Source organism: Canis lupus, chromosome 16, assembly GCF_011100685.1.
Source record: "Canis lupus familiaris isolate Mischka breed German Shepherd chromosome 16, alternate assembly UU_Cfam_GSD_1.0, whole genome shotgun sequence".
NCBI classification, from domain to species: Eukaryota; Metazoa; Chordata; class Mammalia; order Carnivora; family Canidae; genus Canis; species Canis lupus.
This window is the reverse complement of record NC_049237.1, coordinates 15,559,870-15,579,216: the sequence shown is the minus strand read 5'-3', so window position 1 is coordinate 15,579,216 and position 19,347 is coordinate 15,559,870. Positions and strand designations below refer to the sequence as shown.

Genomic DNA, 19,347 nt, shown 5'->3' with positions numbered 1-19,347 from the left:
GGGTAGCTCAGTGGTTGAGTGTCTGCCTTCATCCCAGGTCGAGATCCCAGAGTCTTGGGATTGAGTCCTGCATGGGGCTCCCTGCAGGGAGCCTGCTTCTCCCTCTGCCTAGGTCTCTGCCTCTCTCTCTGTGTCTCTCATGAATAAAAAAATAATATCTTTTTAAAAAAAGCACAATCTGGAGACACAGAGCAAACTAGACTCAGCTATAAGTCAGATATTAGAATTGTCAGACGTGTGTGTACACACATATATAAAAAGATTTATTATAAAGAATTGGCTACAAGGTTTACTCTACAGGATGGGCTCAACTGTGGTTCAGCTGACAAGTCCCAAGGCCCCATAGTCCCAGAAAGAAAATGTGTAAAGGGAGTTGGAATTGAGGAGGGAGGAGGAGATGCCAGGCACCTGCCACTATGGTAAAGGCATGGGGTCTCTGTAGCAAGCAGGCAACTCGCAAAGAAGGGACATCTGTAAAAAATCATTCCCCTTGCACAGCATTTTCTAGAGAATCTGCTGCTTCTTTCTAAGCCTCTGAGATCTCAGTGTCCTAGTGCAGGATCAAAATCATAACAACACGGGTGTTCATGTTTTTCCTGTTTCTACTACCAAAGCCGCAGACAAAATGCAAACGGTGGCGAGTGTCTTCTGACGGAGGAGGGGCTGCCCTGGGTGTTCCTGTTCACTTCCTGACAGCTGCTCTCTCAAGGGCACTTCTCGGAGCTGAGCTTTCTGATCCCATTTTGCTGGAAAAAAAAAAACCAAACAAGCCATGTCCTTTATCTATTCCTACACCGTGGACACTTTCCTCCACCTCCTTCAGTCAAGGTCCTCAAAAGTCCACGATGCGTCGGCCCCAAAAGGAGAAACAAAGAATTCACAAGAGCATGTGGCCTCAGGAGACAGAGAACATCGCCATTCCTCCTGCCCAGCAGCTGACAGCGTGGTAAGTCCAAGTGTGTGGGGAAGTGTGTCTGTGTGTGTTGTTTGTGTGTGTGTGTCATGTACCTATGTTCCCGTGTGTGTTGTGTTTTTGTGTTTGTGTGAATATGTGTTGTGTTTGGGAGTGTATGGGTGGAGTGTGTGTAAAGGGTTTGTGTATATGGGTGTGTTTATGTATATCATGTGTTTGTGTGGATGTGTGTGTTGTGTATTTATGTTTCCATGTGTGTTATGTTTGTGTGTACGAATGTATGTGTGTTCATTATGTTTGTGCATATATTTGTGTGTTTATGTATTTGTATGTGTATGTGGTGTGTTTTGAGTGTATGTGTGTAAGTGGTATGTGTGACATGTTTGTGTGTATGTGTGTATGTTTGTGAGTGTTGGTGTTGGTGAGTCTATGGGTGTGTGTTGTGTTTGTGAGCCTGTGGGTGTGTTTGTGAGTGTATGTATGTTTGTGAGTGTGGGTGTTTGTGAGTCTGTGGGTGTATATGTTAGTGAGTGTGGGTGTTTGTGAGTCTGTGGGTATGTGTATATTTATGAGTGTGGGTGTTTGTGTGTGTGAGTCTATGGGTGTGTGTATGTTTGTGAGTGTGGGTGTTTATGAGTCTGTGAGTGTGTGTATGCTTATAAGTGTGGCTGTTAGTGAGTGTGGGTATTTGTGAGTCTGTGGGTATGTGTATGTTTGCGAGGGTGGGTGTTAATGAGTCTGTGAGTGTGTGTGTGAGTGTGGGTGTTTGTGAGTGTGTGGGTGTGTGTATGTTTGTGAGTATCTTTGTGGCTGTGTGGCTGTGGGTGTGTATGTTAGTGAGTGTGGGTATTTGTGACTGTGGGTATGTGTATGTTAGTGAGTGTGGGTGCTGGTGAGTCTGTGGGTGTATGTACGTTGGTGAATTGGTGGGTGTGTGTATGTTAGTGAGTGTGAGTGTTTGTGACTATGGGTGTTTGTGAGTCTATGGGTGTGTGTATGTTAGTGAGTGTGGGTGTTTGTGACTATGGGTGTTTGTGAGTCTGTGGGTGTGGGTATGTTTGTGAGTGTGGATGTTTGTGACTATGGGTGTTTGTGAGTCTATGGGTGTGTGTATGTTAGTGAATGTGGGTGTTGGTGAGTCTGTGGATGTTGGGGAGTCTGTGGGGTGTGTGTTAGTGAGGGTGGGTGTGGGGGAGTCTGTGCGTGTTGGTGAGTCTGTGTGTGTGTGTTAGTGAGTGTGGGTGTTGGGGAGTCTGTGGATATTGGGGAGTCTGTGGGGGGGTGTGTTAGTGAGTGTGGGTGTTGGGGAGCCTTTGGGAATGTGCTGTGCGTGTAGCGCATGCACGCGCGTCTACAGTGGAATAGAAAGAGCCGTGACTAGGAGGTCAGGAGAACCCTTGCCCTACGTGCCCTGCCGCGAAGTCACTGCTCAATTCTGGGCAAGACGCTTCTGCGAGCTGACCTTCCTGGGAAACATGAGATGACAGGCTGCTCGTGCTCATGCTGGAGGCAAAAACTGCCAAGTGTGGCAAACATGTGAGGTGCTGCTCAGGGCCGGCCGTGGGGCGAGGCGGCGCGGGGCGGGGTGCGCACTCCCTCGGGGTGCCCGGCTGCAGTGCCCGGTTCAGATTCTCTGCCCAGGTGCCTCCCCCGCCTTGCCCACCAGCCCTGCTCATACCTTCCAGGAAGCCTCGCTAGAGGAGCCACCAGATTTCCCTGGTGAAGCGCTGCCTCAGTTTCCACCGAGGGTGTAAGGGAGCCAGGGGCAAAGAGGGTGGGGGTCTCCAGGTGCAGAGATAGGAGCGCTAACCTCCTTGTTCCAGAAGCCCCTGGGAGAGGATCAATGCTGTGTCCTCACCAGAATGTTGCTGACCGGTCTGGGGGGAAGCTGTTCACCTGGGCCGGTCACTTTCTTGTCCTGGAAACTCCCAAGACTCACTGGCGGTGTCCACTCTGAGCCTGGGGCCTTGGAGCTGGCAGGGCTGCACACGGCTGACGGTCACGAGGAACGGCCTCAGCGGCCTCCCACCGGCCAGCTGCTGGGACCCGGGCAGCACCGAAGTCATCGCCAGGCCCACAGACCAGGCCCAGTAGCCTTTCGGGGCTGTCCTCATCCTAAATGACGGTGATGGGAGATGAGCTCTGAGGTCCCCTGGCTCCCAGCCAGACTCTGTCCCTGTTGTTCTCACACAGAACCCGGCCACCCACCTCTTGCCCTCTGCAACCCTCACCGCTGAGCCTTTCCCAAAGGTCAGGCATGGATCCCTCTTCTTGGTCCAAGACCCGCGTGTCCCCCCACCCCCACCCCCAGCCCAGCCAGCCTGTGGCTGCAACTTCCTGCCAGCGCCCTCCAGATCTTTCCACTGCTCTCAGGACCCAGTATCAGACCTGCCTCTGCTCTCTGCTCCTCCCTCTCCTCGCAAAGCATGTTGTTCCAGGTCCCTGTCTATAAAACGCCACCTGCTCCTCAGCCTGCCGCTGAGGCCATCCCCCTTTTTCTGTGAAGTCTCCTAAACAGACAGTAGAAACCACAGTGGTGGGGGGGCGGGGAGAGAGGAGGGGAAAGGAAGACAGAAAGGAAGTGGGAAATACCAGAAAGGGAGACAGAACGTAAAGACTGCTAACTCTGGGAAACGAACTAGGGGTGGTGGAAGGGGAGGAGGGCGGGGGGTGGGAGTGAATGGGTGACGGCACTGGGGGCTATTCTGTATGTTAGTAAATTGAACACCAATAAAAAATAAATTAAAAAAAAAAAAAGAAAGGAAGTAGAGACCCCTCGGGCCCCCTCCTCTTTCAGGCTGCTCCCCCTCAAACCAATGCTTCTGGCAAGAGAAAGGCAACGCCTCTCCGAACTCTGCTGAGAAACTAACAAGACGCATTATGGTTATCTCTAGCCGGAGGAAGAAGAATGCGAACATATTCTGGAGGAGGACCCTGCAGGAGAGCTGAATCTCGATCCTAGACCAGGCATTTTAGGAGGTAAACCACTTTCTAACAGGAATGAACTTGAGAGAGGTGCGGATGGCGGCATTCAATGTGTACGTGGGTGTGTAGGGACCGGCGGCAGGGCTCATCCTGGTCAGAGATTTGCCCACCTGGGCCGCCATCAAAGGGTCTTTGGGTGGGGGCCCTCCTCTACTCAGCCAAGTAAGAGGGAAAGGTCCCTGACAGGCAGACGAAGGGAGAGAGAGTGCCAGCCACCACCTTGACTAAATCTCTGTGCCAGGCCCAAGGGAAAGGGCCTGTGCCTTCTGGGATTTCGTCCTCAGGAAGGAGGTGCTGATGGTCAGTGTGACCAAATGACTTGCCCAGACCTCGTACAGGTGTCTGGATCCGATGGGAGAGCTCCTGGGGTCCTATGGGCTGCAGAGCACCACCGGCACAAGCAGGATATCCTAGGCCTGCACTTGGCCTTCTCAAGGGCTTCTGTCCCCCCAAAAGTTATGGCATCAGGGTCAGGAGCTGAGCTTCTGAGGGCTCAGTGTGGCCACTAACCTGGGGACACAGAATCTGGGACTGCTGGAAAATGAATGGATTTCATGGCAGCACTGTTCACAATGGTAAAAGGTGAAAACAACCCAAATGTTCATATATGTGTAGGAATAATCAAGAAGCGCCATATACCTACAATGGAGTATTATTCAGTCTTAAAAAGGTGGGAAATTCTGTGCTGGGCTGCAACATCCATGCCCTGGGAACCACTGTGCTAACTGAAATAAGGCCGACACAGAAAAACGAATGTAATTACAATTTGGAAAATGAAATAAAATAATTACAATTTGGGATGATGAAAACATTCTTGAGAGGCACCATGGAGATGATTGCACAACAGCGTGAATGTCCTGGGCGCCACTGAACTGCGCGCCTAAAACTGAGGACAGTGATAAGTTTGATGTTATACTATACTTTTTTATGCTATATAAATACCATGATAATAATAATAAGCGGAACAAAAGCAAGGCAGAAGGGGAGCCCCGCAGGTCACAGTCCAGGGCGAGACGCAGGTCTCCGCGCTGCCCGTGGACCCCAGGGCACGGCTCTCACCCCCGCTCCCTCTGCTTTGTCCCCCTGCTTCCAGGCCTGTGGGAGGCCCCACGGACCCCGCAGAAACTGCGACTGCTCCTGGTGGGGAAAAGCGGCAGCGGGAAGAGCGCTACAGGGAACAGCATCCTGGGCAGGAGAGAGTTCCCGTCCCGACTCAGCCCTCAACCGGTGACCCGGGACCTCCAGCGGGGCAGCGGCGCCTGGGCCGGGCGGGAGCTCGAGGTGATCGACACGCCCGACCTCCTGTCCCCGCAGGCCGGGCCCGAGGCGGCGGCGCGGGCCATCTGCGAGGCGGTGGCCTTCTCGGCGCCCGGGCCGCACGCGGTGCTGCTGGTGACGCAGCTGGGCCGCTTCACGGAGGAGGACCGGCAGGCGGTGCGGGGCCTGCAGGAGGCCTTCGGGGTGGGCGTCCTGGCGCACACGGTGCTGGTGTTCACGCGCAGGGAGGACCTGGGCGGCGGCTCCCTGGAGGAGTACGTGCGCCGCACGGACAACCCGCACCTGGCCCGGCTGGACGCGGTGTGCGCGCGGCGCCACTGCGCCTTCGACAACGCGGCGGCGGGCGCCGAGCGGGAGGCGCAGCTGCGGGAGCTCCTGGCGGCGGTGGACTGCGTCCTGTGGGAGAACGACGGCCGCCCCTACAGCAACCCGGCCTACCGCTACTCCCAGCAGCGCGGCCTGCCCGCGGGCCCGGGCCCCGAGGGCGCAACCGGCCGGGCCCCGCTGCCGGAGGGACTGTGCCGGCTCCAGAAGGAATCCCAGGAGGCGCACAGACGCCTGCTGGAGAGGGCGCCCGTTTAAGCGGAGGCGGGACCGCAGCCCCCGGGGCCGGCTGCCTGCCCGTCGCTTGCGCTCTCTCCCCGGGGCGGGGGGGCGGGGGGGGCGCTCCCTGACCATCCGAGGCTCCTGGGGAGGTGTCCGAGGCGGTCAGGGGCAGGTGCGTCCCAGAGGTCCCCGCTCGCACATCGGGAGCCTGCAAACGAAGCTGTGGAAGGCCTTAAACGCTGGAGGGAGCAGCCTGCCTGGTTGAGGGGGAAACCTCTCAACACGGAGGTGTCTCTCTGGAGGGCTGCTCCAACGGACGGGGTTCCTAAGAAGCCACCTGGCATTCAGAAGAGGCCAGGGTGGCGGTCTGGCTCTGGCCATCTGACTGTGTAGGGAAATGGATGCACCTCAGGTACACCTCAGCCTCTTTGAGGTTCTAGGTTCTTCTGGGGAGTCTGACCTTCTGATGGAAACAGAATGGGAGCAGCCAGGGGCAAAATGCCTCCCACTATGCTCTTCTTTTCCTTTCTTGGAGCGGTGTGACAGAGAGTTTCGAGCTGCCTTCTGGGAGGGGTGGGAAGTAGAGGTCAGGGAGACAGTGCTGGAGGACAATCAGCAGAGGACACAGCTCCGGGTCTGTCTGGACACTTGCCCTCTGGTTGGAGATTCTCTACAATTACATGCCCATGGACTAGAGTCTCCAGGTATAGACCCCGTGACACCCATCTCCCCCAGACTCAATGGACTCCTACCAAAGATGGAGCATTTCTTCTGCTAGAAGATTCAGAAAAGTGTCTCAAAACACCACAGAAACTTACCTTGAGTGCATACTAAGATAGTCATTGTGCCAGAGCCATGTACCAAATATGCCCATTTCCCACTGAGCTGAATCAGCTTTATCATGTAGTAAATTTTCATACTCCCTAAGATCTGTGTCAGGATTTTCAATTCTGTTTTTGTTTTCTACTTTTTTTCCGTTGTTATAAATAAAATCTTGATTTGATTACAGCGGCTGAGTGTAATATGGCACTCCCGACTTCCTCCTCAACGGATTTCTATTTCCTTTGTTATTCTCAGGCATCTATTCTTCCATGTGAGAGTTAAAATAACTTGTTTACTTTTCAGAAAAGAACCTATGGGCATTCCAGGTGGAATTGTCTTCCATTAAGTTTATTTTTTTTTAAATATATTTTATTTATTTACTCATGAGAGACACAGAGAGAGACAGAGACAGAGACACAGGCAGAGGGAGAAGCAGGCTCCATGCAGGGAGCCCGATGTGGGACTCAATCCCGGGTCTTCAGGATCACGCCCTGGGCTGAAGGTGGCGCTAAACGGCTGAGCCACCCGGGCTGCCCTGTCTTCCATTAAGTTTAGAAGGATTGGTAGACACCTCAAGGGTAAATAGATCAAGGCCATCGTACTTCTAAGTGGATAGACTTGCAACTTCAGAGCTATTGAATAAAAGCTAATATCATTTGCATTTCCATTAGAAGATTAATCTCTTTAATTTAAGGGATCTTGTTTTAACTGTTAGCTTGGTTAAATTTCATAACAGAAAATATAAGAATTGGCCAAAGACAGTCAGTGGCTCTAAATGGCAAGTCACTGAAACCATGCCATTCATTCAGAAGCCTAAAAGAATTGGTTTAAATTGTATCAAATATGGTGGGTTTTTTTTTTCTCCTTTATGATTAAAAGTTAGGGGAGAAAACTCCTATAACATTTCAGGAGGAGGGATAGATGCTGCTCCCCTGTCATCACTTTCTCAGCCTCAGAGAATGGGGAAGGCTTGTGTGGGTATGTTCTGGAAACTCTACATCTATGTACCTATAAGAAAACAGTGATGTGGATGGAGATGGGGGTGGGCTGAGGATGGAGGGTCATCTTGGCTAAGGCTGTGAAAATAGCCACCTTTAGAATTTGTTCCTTCTTGAAACATCTCTCCACTGGAGCAAAGCATCAAAGATAGGGATTTGGGCAACTAGAAGAGCTCAATGCATACAAGGTTGTTTTCTACCCGGTGGGTCAGAGCAGCTCTTTCAAGTCTCAGGGGAGGTTTCCAAGTCCCAGTGCTCCTGTAATAACACTTTATAAACTATGTAGAAAATACAAAATAATAATAATTTTACAACAATTGTTTGAAGGTACTGGGAAGTGACCAAATGCAGGCAGACATTATAGGGAACTGTAATCCCCAGAGAGTCCAGGGGAAATTTTTTCTGGAAGCCTGAAAGAGTTGGTCACAGATGTCAGCAGTTGCCCGTGGCAGCACAGATGGAATCTGAGATTCTAGTTCATCAAACGTTCCACTGAAATACTGTGAAAAGGTCATATTTTATAAGTAAAAACCATACCAGAATAAAGAGATTTGCCCTAAAAGAGGAACAAGACCTAAGTAATCCCTTGCTAGTGATGTTTAAACCAAGCCTTCCCAAAATCAAAGCAATCTGCCAGTAATTTAAGTCCCTGGGAAAACAAACTCAATATGCTTCAGGACATAGTCATATCCTGAGTCGACGTATTATCTACAATATTCTATAAATTATTTTAAATTTTTCTTTTCTTACTTTAAAAGATTTTATTTATTTATTCATGAGAGACACAGAGACACAGGCCAGAGGGAGGAGTAGGCTCCATGCAGGGAGCCCGATGCAGGACTCGATCCCAGGTCTCCAGGATCATGCCCCGGGCTGAAGGCAGCGCTAAACCACTGAGCCACCAAGGCTACCCTAATTCTTCTTTTCTAACATAAGGATAGAAAGATGTGAATTTTTCCTCTCTGGGTGCCTGGGTGGCTCAGTCAATTGAGCATCAACTCTTAATTTCCACTGGGTTTTTGGTCTGGGGGTTGTCAGGCTCCACACTTGGTAGGGAGTCTGCTTGAGAGTATCTCTTTTCCTCTTCCTCTGCCCCTCCCCCCTCCTCTCTAAAATAAATAAATACATTTTTTTTAAAAAAAGGAATTTTCCTCTGTACATGTGTATCTATGTCTCACAAATTTTTGTATATTCTCTTTTCACTATCATTCAGTTTGAAATATTTTCTATATTCTTTGTGATGTCTTCTTTTCATTCCTGGATTATTTAAAACTATTTCCAAATAATTGAGTATTTTCTAGAAGTTGTAATATTCAATGGTAGCCACTAGCCACGTGTGGCTCTTGAACACTTGAAATGTGGCTGGTACACCTGAAAAAAGGAAGTTGAAATTTTTATTTAATTATAATTACTTTTCACTTAAATTTAAAAACTGGAGCAGTGTAAAAAATTTCACCATGAAACACAGCTTTGTTGTTTAGGTAGAAATAAATTTCCCTCCAACTGTTCTAGCACATATTGTTGTTGTTTTGCAATGCAAAAGTTAGCCGTAAGCACCCTTACTAGTGTTACACATAAACTTATAATTGAGAAGAACATATGGTTCCTGTCTTTTCTTTTATTAATGTGATCTATCACTTTGATTGATTTACCAATGTTGTACCACCCTTGCATCCCAGGAATAAATCCCACTTGGTCATGGTGAATAATCCTTTTAATGTATTCTTGGGTCCTATTGGCTAGTATATTGGTGAGTATTTTGACATCCATGTTCATCAGGGATATTGGTCTGTAATTCTCCTTTTTGATGGGGTCTTTGGTTTTGGGATCAAGGTAATGCTGGCCTCAAATAGTGAGTTTAGAAGTTTTTCTTTCCATCTCTATTTTTTGAAACAGCTTCAGGAGAGTAGGAAGCCATCTGGCCCTGGATTCTTGCTTCTTAGGAGGTTTTTGATGGCTACTGGTCTGTTCAGGTTTCCTATTTCTTTTTGTTTCAGTTTTGGTAATTTATGGGTTTCCAGGAATGCATCCATCTCTTCTAGATTGCCTAATTTGTTGGCAAATAGTTGCTCGTAACATGTTCTCAAAATAGTTTGTCTTCCCTTGGTGTTGGTTATGATTTCTCCTCTTTCATTCATGACTTTATTAATTTGAGCCTTTTCTCTTTTACTTTTAATAAGCCTGGCTAGGGGTTTATCTATCTTACTGATTCTTTCAAAGAACCAGCTCCTAGTTTTGTTGATCTGTTCTATTATTCTTCTGGTCTCTATTTCATTGAGTTCTGCTCTAATCTTTATTTCTTCTCTCCTGTTTGGTTTAGACTTTATTTGTTATTCTTTCTCCAGTTCCTTTAGGTGTAAGTGTAGCTTGCATATTTGAGATTTTTCTAATTTTTTGAAGGAGGCTTGTATTGAATTGTACTTCCCTCTTAGGACTGCCTTTGCTGCATCCAAAAGATTTTGAACAGTTGTGCTTTCATTTTCACTAGTTTGCATGAATCTTAAATTTTTCTCTAATTTCCTGGTTGAACCATTCATTTTTTAGTAGGATGCTCTTTAACCTCCAAATGTTTGAGTTCCTTCCAAATTTCTCCCTGTGATTGAGTTCTAGTTTCAAAGCATTGTGGTCTGAAAGCACACAGGGAATAATCACAATCTTTTGGTATCGGTTGAGACCTGATTTGTTACCCAGCATGTGGTCTATTCTGGAGAAGGGTCCATGTGCAGTTAAGAAGAATGTGTATTCTGTTGCATTAGGATGGAATGTTCTGTATAGATCTATGAAGTTCCTTTGGTCCAGTCAAAGCCCTTATTTCTTTGTTTCTTTGTTGATCTTCTGCTTGGATGATCTGTCCTTTGCTGAGAGTGGGATGTGGAATGTTGAAGTCTCCTACTATTAATGTATTATTATCTATGTGTTTCTTTACTTTGTTATTAATTGGTTTATATAATTGGCTACTCCCACGTTAGGGCCATAAATATTCATAATTTTTAGGTCTTCTTGTCGGATAGACCTTTTAGGTATGATACAGTATCCCTCTTCATCTCTTTCTACAGTCTTTGGTTTAAAATCTAATTTATCTGGGGACACTGAGGTGGCTCAGTATTTGAGCACCTGCCTTCGGCTCAGAGCTTGATCCTGGGTTTCCAGGATCGAGGCCTGCTCAGGCTCCCTGCAAGGAGCCTGCTTCTCCCCCTGCCTATATCTCTGCCTCTCTCTGTGTGTGTGTCTCTCATGAATAAATAAATAAAATCTTTTCTTAAAATCTAACTTAGGGATGCCTGAGTGACTCAGAGGTTGAGCGTCTGCCTTTGGCTCAGGGCATGATCCTGGAGTTCTGGGATCGAGTCCCACATTGGGCTCCCTGCATGGAGCCTACTTCTCCCTCTGCCTGTGTCTCTGCCTCTCTCTCTCTCTCTCTCTCTCTCTGTCTCATGAATAAATAAATAAAAATCTTTTTAAAAAATCTAATTTATCTGATATGAGGATTGCTACCTCAGCTTTCTTCTGTGGTCCATTTGCATGGTAAATGGTTCTCCATCCCCTCATTTTCAGTCTACAGGTGTCTTTAGGTCTAAAATGAGTCTCTTGTAGACAGCATATAGATGGGTCTTGCTTTTTTATCCAGTCTGATACCCTGTGTCTTTTGACTGGAGCATTTAGCCCATTCACATTCAGAGTAACTATTGAAAGATATGAGTTTAATGTCATTGTATTACCTGTATAGTCCCTGTTTCTGCAGATTATCTCTGTTTCTTTGGGCTCCCTCTTCGCTTATAGGATCTCTCTTAATATTTCTTGCAGGGCTGGCTTGGTGGTTACATATTCTTTCAGTTTCTGTCTGTCCTAGAAGCTTTTTATCTCTCCTTCCATTTGACTGACAGCCTTTCTGGAGAAAGTATTCTTGGCTGCACGTTTTTCTCATTTAGTACCCTAAATATATCATGCTAGCCCTTTCTGGCCTGTCAGGTCTCTGTGGATAGGTCTGCTGTTAATCTAATATTTTCCACCCTATATGTTAGGAATCTCTTGTCTCAGGCTGCTTTCAGGATTTTCTTTTTATCTCTGAAATTTGCAGACTTCACTATCATATGTCAGGGTGTTGATCAGTTTTTGGGAGGGGTCTTCTCTACCTCTTGGATATGAATGCCTATTTCCTTCCCTGAATTAGGGACATTCTCAGCTATGATTTGCTCAAATACACTTTCTGGTCCTCCCCCCCTCCATACCCTCTGGAATTCCAATAATATGGATTTTTTTTTTCAAACTATGACTTATTTCTCGGAGCCTCTCCTCATGGGCTCTTTTTGGGTTGCTTTTCTCTTTTCCTCAGCTTCCTTCCTTTCCACCATCTTGTCTTCTATGTCACTTATTCTCTCTTCTGCTTTGTTTACCCTAGCTGTTAGAGCATTCAGTTTAGATTGCATCTCAGAGTATTTTTAATTTCGGCCTGATTAGATCTCTTTTCTGCACTAAGAGATTCTCTAGGTCTTTTATGTTTTTTTTCAAGTCCAACTAGTAACTTTATCATTGTAATCCTGAATATATCTCTGATATTTTACATAAATCCAAATCCATTAGATCTGTGACAGAGAATATAAATTCTAGTTCTTTCTTTTGTGGTGAATTCTTCCTTCCAGTCATTTTTTCCTGTGTAGAATGGCTGTTCAAGTGAGCAGAGTCAAAAATACCAACCACAAGCTAAGCAAAATACACACTGGACAATTCTTAAGAGGTCAGGGAGCAGAAAATAAAAGAAAAAGATAAAAGAAAAAGAAAAACAAACAGAAAAGAGAAACAACGACAAAGGGAGGAGGGGAGAGTATATAATCTCACAGAGTGGACCAACAGTCCACTGGTTCTGAGTGTATTTTTGTTTATATGTTAGAAGGTACTAAATTCCAAAATTATAAAAAAGAAGCAAAAATTTATATATTTATAAATTCAATATTTATATTTATATATTTATTTATTTTACATATATACAAAATAAAATTGAATATGGTAAGAGGAAGCCAAAAATGAAGACTATAACACATAATTGTAAAATATGAAAGTTAAAAAAGAAAAAAGTAAAAACAAGGAGTTGATAAAATGAGATGGGAAAAAAGAAAGAATAAAAATTTTAACCTGAAAGATAAATCATGAGAGAAACCTCGAGTCCTATGTACTATTTCACCCCTAGTCCCAGAGCTTTCCTGTCCTGTGTACCCTGTAAACTTGCTGTTCCCCTGCTCTTCCAGCTGGTCTTCTGTGGGAGGGGCCTGCTATGCTGGCTCACAGGTGTTCATGCTTGGGCGGGACAACAGGTGGCCAGGCTCAGTGTAAGCAGTTTGCCATGTGAGGTCTTTGTCCTTGGAGGCTTTCGCCTCTCTATTGGAGGTATAAGGGTGGGGGGCGGGAAACGGCCCGCCCAGCTCTCCAGCCTCGGAGCTGAGAGATCCTGGCGCGTGCCAAACTGCAGACTCCTATAGTGCCCACTCACTCAGATCCTCCTTGCGGACAGGTGAGGGGGACACTGATGTGTACAATTTGCAGGGCCTCGGCAGGGAGAGGTTTTGCCCTCTTGTGCACATACTCTCTTTGCCCACCCTGGAGGGAGCGGAGGGTTGCCCCACTTGTAGCCGTTGCAGGGCCCTGGCAGCGAGAACATTCACCCGGTCAAGTGCGCGCCCGCTTTGCCTCTCCAGGATGAAAGTGATGCGCTGCGCTCTAGGCCTTTGCAGGGACCCAGCACGGAGAGGGTCCCCTCAGTGGGAAGGTTGCAGTTACGGCACAACAGGCTGAACCTTCTCCCGGGCTCGCTGACCTAAACCCCTTTCCTTGCTCTAGCGCTTGGGAACTCTGCCAGCTGAGGTGCCCCTGTTCTTTCTCTACCTCTGGAAATATTGAGACCTCACTGGCCGGCCTGCGAGTGGGCCCCGTTTCACCACTGAGCACTCTTCAGGCGGGGAAAGCTCTCCCAAGAGCAGATTTCTGCAGGTCCTGATTTTGAGCCCCAGGGCTGTATCACTTTCCTGTAGCTGGCTTACAAAGGCTCCCTCCCTACCCCCGTTTATCTTCCAATATATCCCCTCTGTTTCTCTTCTCCACACTCCTATCATGCCAAAAGTGGTCACTTTTCTATTCGTAGAGTTGCAGCCGTTCATTCCTTAGATCTCAGGTTGAGTTCATAGGTGTTTAGGATGGTTTGATAGTTATCTAGCTGAATTTGGGGGACCAGATGAAACCAGGACCCCTACTCTTCTGCCATCTTGCCTCCTCCACCTAATAAATATAAAATCAGCTTCTAGGGGATCCCGGGGTGGCTCAGCGGTTTAGCGCCTGCCTCCCTCCCACCCAGGGCCTGATCCTGGAGTCCCGGAATCAAGTCCCACATCCGGCTCCCTGCGTGGAGCCTGCTTCTCCCCCTGCCTGTGTCTTTGCCTCTCTCTCTCTCTCTGTGTCTCTCATGAATAAATAAATAAAATCTTTTAAATAAATAAATAAAATAAAATCAGCTTCTAATATTAACAAAATAGTAGTAGGGTTTTGTTGAAAGATGACCACCTTATAATGCAGGGTGTTTCTTTAGAACAATTGTCTATATTCTCTCACTTCCCCAATTTGCACGACAAAGCCCATGTCTCATTGGCTGAACAGTGACATTTTATATAGTAGATTTCCAGATAATAAGAGTTGGGAATACTCCGTTGTCTTATAGGGGGAAAAAAAAAAAAGAAACAACAACAGAGAGAAAGAAAGGAGAATAAAGCAATGAGATGTGTTTCCCAAATTCTGCCTCTCTAGGTTCAAGAAGCAAGAAGTATACAGGATAATTGAGCTCTAGTCACTTCTTGACCTGTGGTCTAGGGAGTGCCCTTGGGGAAAGGCTTTTTTTTTGGGGGGGGGGAAGCCTTTTAAACATGGGTATAGTTGTTGTAGTTTCAAGGACAGAAATATCTTTAGTTTCTATCTGGTTTTGGTTGCCCTCCAGTGCCTTCTAGTATTTGATTCTTCATAGTTTATCCAAAGTTTAACTGTAGGATATTTAGTCTGTTACAAACCTCTCTGTTGGTTTTGGAACGGGACTCAAGCTCTGAGGTTTTATTTTCTTGTCTTTTCCTTGGTTCATGCGTGAATAAATAAGAGTTGAGAATTACATGAAAATTTGGTTGGGAGATTGTCAAGGGAATTCACCATGGGGGAAGACCAAGGTCACTGTGAAGTGAGGTGTAGAGCAGATTCGCCCAAGCGACATATGGCACATGTTGCTCGTCATGTGCGTGTTATCCATTTGGCCCTTCTTGCTTACTAACAAAACTACAATTGTGCTTACAAAAGTGATATGTCATGTGGTGCCTGGGTGGCTCAGTCAGTTGAGCATCTGACTTCAGTACAGGCCATGATCCCAGAACCCTGGGGCTCCGTGCTCCGTGGGGAGCCTGCTTTTCCCTCTCCCTCTGCCCCTTCCCTCACTCGTGTTCTGTCTGTCTCTTTCTTAAATAAATGAATGAATAAATAAATAAATAAATAAATAAATAAAATCTTTAATTTAAAAAAAGCGATGTGTCATGTGAAATACTAAATTGCACAATGTTTCATGTGGCTGTGGTAACCAAATGATCCAGAGATAGAAGCAGAAGTCCTGGTGGAGATTTCTGGGTTTGCTTTGCTTTGTAATACAAGTAACATCCCGTCTTCCTTATTGTTCCCTCTTCTTTTCTTCTTGTAAGTCAGATGGGAGGCTGAAAGTGAAGCAACCATCTTGCTACTTTGAGACAAAAGTTACTTGCAAAGGATGGTGGAGAAGGTAAGGAGACAAAAATCAAGGTGTCAAATTCTTTGGAGAGTTACATCACCATCTGTCCTATCAACTTTGAATCCTTTGATTGTTAAGCCACTTTGGTGAAGTTTCTCTCACATGCGGCCAAATGCACTCCAGCTAATAGTCCAAGGCTGAATGAGAGTCCCTGCCAGATCAGCCATAGAGAATTTTAGATGAGCAAGAACCAAAGTGGGGTGAAGCCAGCCAAGGAGCGCCCCAAAAGGGCACTGCCTAAACTGAGAGATTAACTCTGGATTGCACCAGTTTGTGGACTCCTTGTTGGGTACCTGAAGGACTTCAACAACCTGAGAAATGCAGGACATTATCCAACGAGTAGAAGAGACCGGCTGAGGATTGGGACCCTAACTTTCTCAAGAAACTCCAATACCACATAGACATCTATCACCCACTGAAGGAGAGAAATGTGATAGCTGGGGGGAGGGGAGGAGAATATCGAAGTCACCTAAATAGGGAGACTGAACACTGTCTGAGAGGTCTCTTTAACAGATCAGATTGGGCTACTTTAAATAAGATTAAATGTTTAGTTATAGTTTTTCCCTAGAAGTAATGGATAGGAGATAGGAAAGACTAGAAAAATAAAATTTTTTGCATCTTCTCTTTATATTAAATGTAGTCTTTGTTTACTTTTGCTATGTTTACTTTTTGCTATGTACACTGCTCCACAAGAAGCAATTGACTTAAAGTCCTAGGGGGCTCATTTGCATAAGCTTGCTGAAGAATCTTTCCTACAAAAGCAACTATTAACTCAAGAGGAATTAAAAATAGAATTAAAATTCCCCCATCTCATTGTCCTTGCTCACAAAACTGTATCAGAGATATAATGCTTAAGATAAATGTGCACACTGGAGCTCTGGGTGGCACAGTAGGCTAAGCGTCCAACTCTTGATTTTGGCTCAGGTCATGATCTCAAGGTTGTGAGGCGGAACCCCACATCAGGCTCCATGCTCGGCGGGGGATGGGGTCTCCTTGAGAGTCACTCTCTCCCTCCTCCTCTGCCCCTCCCCCTACTTTTGCTCTCTATATAAATGAAAAAGTATAATTAAAAAAAAAAAAAAGAAAATGTGCACACCCAGAGCACAGTGGCTGTGTTTATTAAGCAAAAACTACAGAAAATACAAGGAGATATGAGTAAGAATGCCTTAATAATAGCCTTCAATACACCATTCTCAGTACAAAACAAATCGAGTGGGCAAAAAATAAAGAGGTAGAAGAGTCAACAATGTAATGAAGAAAGTAATGGATTATTACTCAGCCATTAGAAACGACAAATACCCACCATTTGCTTCGACGTGGATGGAACTGGAGGGTATTATGCTGAGTGAAATAAGTCAGTCGGAGAAGGACAAACATTATATGGTCTCATTCATTTGGGGAATATAAAAAATAGTGAAAGGGAATAAAAGGGAAAGGAGAAAAAATAAGTGGGAAATATCAGAAAGGGAGACAGAACATGAAAGTCTCCTAACTCTGGGAAACGAACTAGGGGTGGTGGAAGGAGAGGTGGGTGGGGGTGGGGGTGAATGGGTGAAGGGCACGGAGGTGGGCACTTGACTAGATGAGCACTGGGTGTTATTCTATATGTTGGCAAATTGAACACCAATAAAAAATAAATTTATATTAAAAAAAGAAAATAAATCTCATGGCTATACTGAGAATGCAGTCTCTTCTCTATAATAACAGAGAATAGGGGATCCCTGGGTGGCTCAGCGGTTTCGCCCCTGCCTTTGGCCCACGGCGCGATCCTGGAGTCCCCGGATCAAGTCCCGCTTCGGGCTCCTGGCATGGAGCCTGCTTCTCCCTCTGCCTGTGTCTCTGCCTCTCTCTCTTTCTCTCTGTCTATCATAAATAAATAAAAATAAATCTTTAAAAAAATAACAGAGAATATACTCTTTCTACAGACACACATGGCATATTCACAAAAATTGATTATGTATTAATAAACATTAGCACACATCAGTAAAGTTCCATGAAGTAGAAGTCTCACAAACAAACTTTATGACCACAATGCAATAAGACTAGAAATCATTTTGAACAGTAATCTGGAAGTTAAAACACCTTCTACTAAAAAACTTTCATTGAAAAGAAAAATACTAACCGAGGCTTTAGAGTTTCTTAAAGACCATGATAACGAAAATCCTATCTAGCAACAGATCTGGGACTCCTTTAGAGAAATGAGGGGAGGAAAATGCATTGTACCCAAGACTTCTTATTTCAATAAAAATAATGGAAATGAATCAGTTCAATTCCCACCTCAGGAGAAAATTGGAAAAGTCCAGTGAAGTAAAACCAAAGGAAAAGCTCAAGTTTGCAAATAATAAGGATAAAAACAAGAATCACTGTAGTAGAAAATACAAAACACTAACTAGCTAACAAATTAAAATTCTTGTTTATTGAAAAAAAAAAACTATTAACTTTTTCAAGAAAAAAAAAAGGGAAGGCAGCCCGGGTGGCTCAGCGGTTTAGTTCTGTCTTAGGCCCAGTTTGGGATCCTGGAGACCCGAAATCGAGTCCCGCATCGGGCTCCCTGCATAGAGCCTGCTTCTCCTTCTGCCTGTGCCTCGGCCTCTCTCTCTCTCTCTGTGTCTCTCATGATAAATAAAGTCTTAAAAAAAAAAAGAAGAAGAAGAAGGGGAAGAGGCACAAATGAAATTTTCAAAATGATAAGAAGTAATGATCCCTGAATTAGAGGAAATTTTAAAAAGTTAAGATCTCTTTGCAAATAAATGTGAAGACCTGGATGAAATGGATAATTTTCTAGAGAAATACAGATCACCAGCACTGTCTCCACCAGAGAGATAAAGTTGAAATAGACCAATTTACATGGAAAAGATAGAGAAAGCCATTCAGGAACCAGGCCACAAAATAAGTACCAGGGCTGGGTGGTTTTTCTTGGAAATCCTTCCGAACTTTCAATGTCCAGATAATCCTAGTGCTCTTTAAATTGTTCCAGAATATTGGAAATTAAGGAAAATTTCCCTATTTGCTTTTTAAAAAGAAGTATAGCATTGATACCTAATCCTGACAAAGACTATACAAAAAGATAAAACTATAAACCATTATTTCTCTTGAGTATCAATACAAAAATACCACACACAAAAATTAGCAAATAGACTCCAGCACCACATTGTTAAATGTGGTGCATCAAGACCAAATAGGATTTAAAACAGAAATGAAAAATTGGTTTGTTATTAGAAAATCTAAGAATATCATTCACCTTATTAATAGATAGAAGGAAAAAGAATCATAAGGTTATTTCCGTAGATGATTTTTTGAAAGCCTTGACAAAACATATTAGTCATTCAGGCAAATAATATGATAGCTATTCACTCAAGAAAAAAGTGGTTGGAGAATACTTTCTTAAAATGTTTCTACACACACACACACACACACACACACACACATTATATACTACTGTAGACAGTGCCTCACTTCACTGGAAATCACAAAAGATATATCAGGATAAAGCAAGTGTGGCCATCCACTATCATTAAGCATCATGATGGAGGTTTTAGCCAATGCAGTGAGATGAGAAAAATCAATTAGGGGCAGAAGACTAAATACAGAGGGACACCTGAGTGGCTCAGTCGATTGAGTGTCTGCCTTTGGCTTGGGTCATGGTCCCAGGGTGCTGAGATCGAGCCCTGTGTGGGGCTTCCTACTTGGTGGGGAGCCTGCTTCTCCCCTTCCCTCTGTCACTCCCCTTGTTTGTGCTCTCTCTCTTTCTGTATCAAATAAATAAATAAATAAAATCCTTTAAAAGAAGAGGAAGAAAAAGAAGATGACTAAGTACAGAAGTGACAAAGTGTGGTGCATCCATCAAATGGAATCCTAACCAGCAATAAAAGAAGACAAGCTATGGACACATACCACTTGGATGAGTCTCAAAATCTTTATGCTGAGTGAGTGAAGCCATTCTCAAAAGGAACTTGGTTTTACTTATCTCTAGATTCTCCATGTTTTCTATGATATAAAATCTA

General features: G+C 45.2%; 1 protein-coding gene and 1 long non-coding RNA gene across 5 annotated transcripts; one reads left to right on the top strand and one right to left on the bottom strand.

Moving 5' to 3' along the window:
* Window positions 1-242: 242 nt before the first annotated feature.
* On the bottom strand, window positions 243-3,450 carry LOC111090251. 4 transcript variants are annotated; one of them, XR_005371333.1, is made up of 3 exons: window positions 3,302-3,450; window positions 2,724-3,028; window positions 243-746 (listed from the first exon to the last, which is right to left on the bottom strand). It is a non-coding gene; the product is annotated as an uncharacterized LOC111090251 (long non-coding RNA). The 4 variants fall into 4 exon arrangements; XR_005371332.1 differs by having other exon boundaries at window positions 2,772-3,028; XR_005371334.1 differs by lacking the exon at window positions 3,302-3,450 and adding an exon at window positions 3,145-3,245 and having other exon boundaries at window positions 2,772-3,028.
* GIMAP6 (GTPase, IMAP family member 6) lies at window positions 562-6,730 on the top strand. The gene is made up of 3 exons (XM_038559701.1): window positions 562-946; window positions 3,808-3,892; window positions 4,992-6,730. The coding sequence occupies exons 1-3, from the start codon at window positions 773-775 to the stop codon at window positions 5,756-5,758; spliced, it is 1,026 nt and encodes a 341-aa protein (XP_038415629.1). The 5' UTR covers window positions 562-772; the 3' UTR covers window positions 5,759-6,730.
* Window positions 6,731-19,347: the final 12,617 nt, after the last annotated feature.

Excerpts from the sequence above, each read along its gene's own strand:
- GIMAP6 (XM_038559701.1), top strand. The coding sequence starts at position 773 with ATGTCCTTTATCTATTCCTACACCGTGGACACTTTCCTCCACCTCCTT. Across the intron at positions 947-3,807 it reads GCCCAGCAGCTGACAGCGTG|CCGGAGGAAGAAGAATGCGA; the intron begins GTAAGTCCAAGT and ends GGTTATCTCTAG. Across the intron at positions 3,893-4,991 it reads TAGACCAGGCATTTTAGGAG|GCCTGTGGGAGGCCCCACGG; the intron begins GTAAACCACTTT and ends CCCTGCTTCCAG.